This window comes from Hippocampus comes, unplaced genomic scaffold (genome assembly GCF_001891065.2).
Source record: "Hippocampus comes isolate QL1 unplaced genomic scaffold, H_comes_QL1_v1.1 scaffold64, whole genome shotgun sequence".
Taxonomy (NCBI): Eukaryota; Metazoa; Chordata; class Actinopteri; order Syngnathiformes; family Syngnathidae; genus Hippocampus; species Hippocampus comes.
This window is the reverse complement of record NW_017842053.1, coordinates 970462-976461: the sequence shown is the minus strand read 5'-3', so window position 1 is coordinate 976461 and position 6000 is coordinate 970462. Positions and strand designations below refer to the sequence as shown.

The 6000-nt window shown below is 43.1% G+C and overlaps 1 protein-coding gene across 2 annotated transcripts in view; it reads left to right on the top strand.

Annotated features, from left to right (window-relative positions):
• Positions 1–4328, top strand: part of scdb (stearoyl-CoA desaturase b) — a 6455-nt gene extending 2127 nt beyond the window's left edge. The window contains exons 3-7 of one of the 2 annotated variants that reach the window (XM_019859865.1): positions 259–389; positions 1030–1235; positions 1587–1819; positions 3406–3618; positions 3699–4328. In XM_019859865.1, the coding sequence (XP_019715424.1) occupies positions 259–389; positions 1030–1235; positions 1587–1819; positions 3406–3605 (770 nt within the window). In that variant the 3' untranslated portion in view covers positions 3606–3618; positions 3699–4328. Of the gene's footprint in view, positions 1–258; positions 390–1029; positions 1236–1586; positions 1820–3405 lie in introns of both variants that reach the window. The other variant, XM_019859864.1, reaches the window with a different exon arrangement.
• Positions 4329–6000: the final 1672 nt, after the last annotated feature.

Sequence of the window (6000 nt, the reverse complement as noted above, 5' to 3'; positions counted from 1 at the left end):
ACCGCCCTCCTCCCCCTTGTCTTTGCAATGCCGGGCTGCACATTATTTCACAGCGGAAGACAAAGCACAATCAGCACTCCCATAGACATTCCATTGTGGACCGCGTGGCACCACAACACAATTCGTCTTTGCCTGCCAGATGGGCCCCTGAATGCTTGCGCCCGACGCGCCCAGACAACAACAAACTGCACACCTGACCTCATAGCCAGTCCCAATCTCGGTCCAACAGTGAGACTTTGTCATTTCTCTTTCCGCCAGCTGCCGTGTGCTTCTTCTTCAGCGCCCTGGGCGTGACGGCGGGTGCGCACAGGTTATGGAGCCACAGATCCTACAAGGCTTCGCCGGCCCTCAGGGTCTTCCTGGCTCTCGCAAACTCAATGGCCTTCCAGGTACAAAACTCGCTGACACAGTGAAGGCGCAACGGCAAAGAGATGGTGGCGAAGAAACGGCGTTAATGTCATAAACACATGCGTGTTCATGAAATGTGTCTGAATTTAACATATCATGGTCGTGAGCACAATAAACGGGAATGATGGGTGGAGCCTTCGGTACCTGGACCCTCAGTGAGGACTTACTGGACTTAATCTACCTAAACGTGACCCGTAAAACAAAAGAAAATCAAACATTTTATATTTAAACATTCAAATGTGTTTTTTTCCAAACCCATACAGTCCCCTCCCTTTTTAGGAGCATAACTTGGAACTAGTTGTTTTTTGTTTTTTTTCCCGCCTCTGCCTTCCTTATTTTTATGAATCATCCAAAAAAATCCGTTTCCCGTTCTGTCGCCCTCTCTTGGTCATTGTTTTTTTACGTTTCTTGAACGAGTTGTTACTGTTTAGTAAATTTCGTTTTTCTCTACCCGTGAAGTGTGCATTGACATTATTTTTTTATTCCCTTGTTTTCAAGCCAATCATTTAATTTCGAGTGTTCATGAGTTTAACGCTACCAGAGCCAAATTTGTCCGAACATAAATTTGAATCGATGTTACGATAATTCTAAATCATGCAACCGATCTGTTCTCGCACGCAGAACGACATTTACGAGTGGGCGAGGGACCACCGCGTCCATCACAAATATTCGGAGACGGACGCTGACCCGCACAACGCAAAGCGGGGCTTCTTCTTCGCCCACGTCGGCTGGCTGCTGGTTCGCAAGCACCCCGATGTCACGGAGAAGGGCCGAAAAGTGGAGCTGTCTGACCTGAAAGCCGATAAAGTAGTCATGTTCCAAAGGCGGTAAGGAGAACTTAGTCCGGTCGTTTAAAAAAAAAACAAAATTATAATCCGAACGTATTAGTTCGGAGCAAAAGCAGCTATAAAAAAATATTCATCATCGCTCACTTGTGCCATAAATATCGTATGCGCAAGGCCATTAACATCTAATCCACAGGCAACAAAAGCGACAACACCCCGATGTGAAAACGTCAAACTTGGACACAATTAGCCATTGTTCATTCTCGGAGAGCAGCGGTGTTGAATTTGGTGTTATCGCTCTCACACTCTTGTACCGCTCGTGTTAGGATATGAACGTCAGATTTGCTGCGTGATGGCGCCGTGCCGTGACGTCGATTGATTGATTGATTTCAGGCACTACAAGCTCTCCGTGTTGATCCTGTGCTTCCTGGTGCCCATGTTGGTGCCCTGGTACTTCTGGGGCGAGTCCCTCCTGGTGGGCTACTTCCTGCCCGTGTTGCTGAGGTACACCGTTGCGCTCAACGCCACCTGGCTGGTCAACAGCGCCGCGCACATGTGGGGCAACAGGCCGTACGACCACACCATCAACCCAAGGGAGAACAGGATCGTCGCCTTCAGCGCCATAGGTGGGAAAACTCTCGGCGACATTCGCATACAGCCGTCGCTTGAGATACAATTCTTTCAGACCTACAAGGTGTCGATTAGCCATTTATTTATTGATTTTTTTTGCTTCGGCTGGCAGATTGTGAACATTTGGACGAACAAAAAGAGGCTTCAAGGTCTTTATTGCCACCCCCACTGTCAAACTAAACATCAACCAAAGAGAATAACACACTGTGTATTGAACCCAATGACGTAGCTTTGAGATAAGTTTGTTTAGTTTCATGCTAACGAACGATGCAGAACGCCGTCGACAAGCTAACAAATAGCATCGCTGTTGCGATGGTTTAACCCTTTAAGGTACTGAGATTTGAACGCAAACAATGGAGTAACACATGCAGTATTGTATGTTGCTCCATGTACAGCACTTTGTATGCAGCGATGGCTGTTTGAAAGTATAAATACAGTTGAGTTGAGTTGAGTATATTCTTTGTCCTCTGTGAAGAATTACTCAAAATGGTTTTGACTGTTGCACACAAACTTTGTGTTTTACAAAAACATCCACTATGTTGCTCCATGTACAGCACTTTGTATGCAGCGATGGCTGTTTGAAAGTGCTCTATAAATACAGTTGAGTTGAGTATATTCTTTGTCCTCTGTGAAGAATTACTCAAAATGGTTTCGACTGTCGCACACAAACTTTGTGTTTTACAATAACATCCACTTTTTTTTTTCTAGGCTTTACACAATCTGCTTTTCCTAAAGCTATTTAGTTGCAAATGGAAGTCAAATTTCCACTAATCACATTCTTTATGTGTCTGCAAATGTATACACTGTTTCAATTTTGTTCTGGCTTCCAAGCAAACTCGACTTGACACTTACTACCAAGCGCTACCAAAGCTGAACACCTGTTTCGTGGTGGCGGTGAAAATATCGTCTTGTTCCGAGCATGCCACTCCGTTCCATGAACAAAGTGTTACCTCTGCTCGCCTGACAAAGACCTCGATTGAACGGCATAGAGTACAATGCCAATAATTTAACCTAAAGTGACGGAAAGAAGTATCGTAGTGAAAAATGTTCCGTTATGGAACAACTTAAACAGAAACACAAGAATCAATCTTGACTAATATATTTTAAAAGCTTATAACATCGAGGGTATTAAATAAGTATGAAATATTTAATTACAAGTGACGGAAAGAAGTATCGTAGTGAAAAATGTTCTGTTATGGAACAACTTAAACAGAAACAAAAGAATCAATCTTGACTAATATATATTTTAAAAGCTTATTACATCGAGGGTATTAAATAAGTATGAAAAATTAAATTATGATTCGACAGTGATCTGGAGAATAAGTAAAAGTCATTTTGATTTTTTTTCTCTTTATGTGGAAAGGGGCAAAAAAAAAACAAGATTCATTATTCCCTCTGCTCTTTTTCATTTCATTTTTCTGTTTTATGTAAACATATATACTGTTTTATTGTCTGTCTACACGTGTTGCTCCATTGTTTGTATTCCTACATATACATCGTAGTGAAAGACTGTACTGTACTGCTTGTTGTGAACGTCTCCACACCGAGTCGGCGTTCTTGACTCTCGCTGTCCCTTTGCCAGGCGAAGGCTTCCACAACTACCACCACACGTTCCCCTTCGACTACGCCACCAGCGAATTCGGCTGCAGGCTCAACCTCACCACCGCCTTCATCGACCTCATGTGCTTCCTGCGCCTGGCCTGCGAGCGCCGGTCGGCATCCAAGGAGATGATAGCGGCCCGCGTGCAGCGGACGGGCGACGGCAGCGTTAAAAGTGGCTGAGCCGCAACGTCGAGTACGCATTATTTTGATGATGATGATGATTATTAGGAGACACTGCGCGGTACTGACTTACTCTGATCACTTTTCTAACAGGTCGCGTTTCGAGTATCTGGTCATTCAGTGCATTGTTGTGGTGCAACGTGGTACCACAACATTGAAGTCGCACGCCTCTTAATTCCGACATGCTTGTCTATTGTAAAAAAGTCATCTGAACCAACTCGCTTCACGTTTGTCGTCTTTTGGGAGAATGAAACACAATGAGCGCATTGTGGTTGGAGGTAGGGAGTCAATGGGTTTTTCTGCACACGCACGCACGGGAACCTCTCCCTTATATATTTATGCTGTTATTTTTGATTTAGAGATAATTGTTTGCCCTCAGATAAGACTGTCAGTCAGAAATGCACTGCTGCAAAACATCTCGGAGTCACGTGTGGGGGGGAGGGGGGAGGGTGGGGGTCATGTCTTACAAAGGTGATCTACTAATACAACCAGAAGTACAAATCATCCAAATAGAATGGTGTTGTATCATCATTGCTTTCTTACATCGATTTGGACGTGACTCGTAAGTGATAGTTAGACGTTTTTTTAAAGGGTTAACTGATACAAAAAAATGGCAGAAATTTTCACTGAATGTCTGTTATAATAAACATAATTTCATACCTGAGAAATTTGGTTACCTTACATTTGGAATGCTAGGATTACCCTTTGATGAAATTCATATTATTAATATTGTGTACACATCAAAAATGTGGGTGATGAACTTTGGTAGTACAGTACTAGCAGCACACATTTGTCAACGATTGGACGGTTTTGCCTTACGAGTAGGCACAGAGACCCAAACCTACGGCAAATAAATAGTTAGTGTTACTCTAGAATTTTAATTGCATACAAGTCAGCTAAATTATTAGTATTAGTCGTGAGAAAAACGTGATTATTAAGACACAGTCGTACTACACTTACGCACGCGTGCAGTGCTTTTTTTTTTCTCTTCTCCTTTCAGCCTTGCAGTACGTTTTTGTGGGACATCTTGTACGTTAATTGAGTGTCCCGTCCTCAACCTTGCGATTGCCATCGGGACAACTCCTGTTTGTCGCACGCACACGCCAAAAAGAATTGTGCACACATGCGTCACGATCTCATTGGGCATTTTTCAGATAGCGCCGCACGCCGTCTCGGTTGTTGGACATTCCTCGTTTGACAGTTGGCCGCGGTGCAGCCAGTGTGTCACCATTGGTCGTCAAAGCAGCTGCCAACTGAACGAGTCGTTTTTCAACACGGTGGAATGAGATAGAGTGACAAAAAGGAGGCGGGGAATTGTATAGGAGGCCTACGGTGCTGTGAGCTACAGTTGCCCTCTCCTGGACAAATTGCGTTATTTCTCGGGAAAAAACTTAAACGCATTGGGCCAAATCCTGTAATGCCGTCTTCAGTGGACACATAGAGAAAATAAAGAAAGAATGCAGCACAAAATAGTAATTTGTTGTCATAAATTACTCCCCCCCGCCCCCTACCCAAATGTGTACTTATATACTTGTCAAGGGTATATTCTGGAGTAGGTGCCTGCAGGGTTCGGCCAAAAATAGCAAGTGTCAAATAAAATATCAAATGAAAAAGTTTAACGGTTAAGATGGACGAATCAAATTATGTGATGATTTACTAAATGCCTTTCTTGGACACAACAAAATACAAAATAAAACGGTCCAAACAAAAAACCTTGGTGCCTCCAATTTGTCCTCCGATTTTGGAATTACCCCAGGGTAAAAAAAAGAAAAAAACTGAGGTAGTGATAAATCTATCGTAAGTAACGTAATTTAGTAAACATAAGATTCCAAGAAACATGTTTCTAATATTTCCATTCACTCGGGTGTACCTAATGAAGTGGCCATCTTCTATCTTCTGACATCTTCTTTTCCAATACATTTAACACACGCACACACACACACACACACACACACACACACGCACAGAGATTAGGATGAATCCCTTCTTTAGAGCATTCGTCTTTGTATCTTAATCCAAAAACATCCTTTGAAAGTATTTTGTCCTAATCCTAATTTGCACACAAGAAGGTTGTATTTCCACGGAGAGAGACCTGCATGCATGGCGGGATTTATTTAGGCGCATGAATTGGCCCCTCTTTGGGATGCAAATGTCAAATGTCGATGCTGATTGACAGACCACTACGGTCGCGACGTACGTCGATTCGAGGTTACGAATACGCTGATTTTTCTTTTTGAACACGCCCCCTCGGCCCCCCATTTGATCTTTTAAAATAATTAATTATATGATCTAAAAGTGATTGTCTTCCTTCTGTTATTCTGTCTTGACTTCGTTGTCTGTGGTACGCGTTCCGATTTGCACACAAACTCGGTTTACTTTGCCGCAGTATGAACTG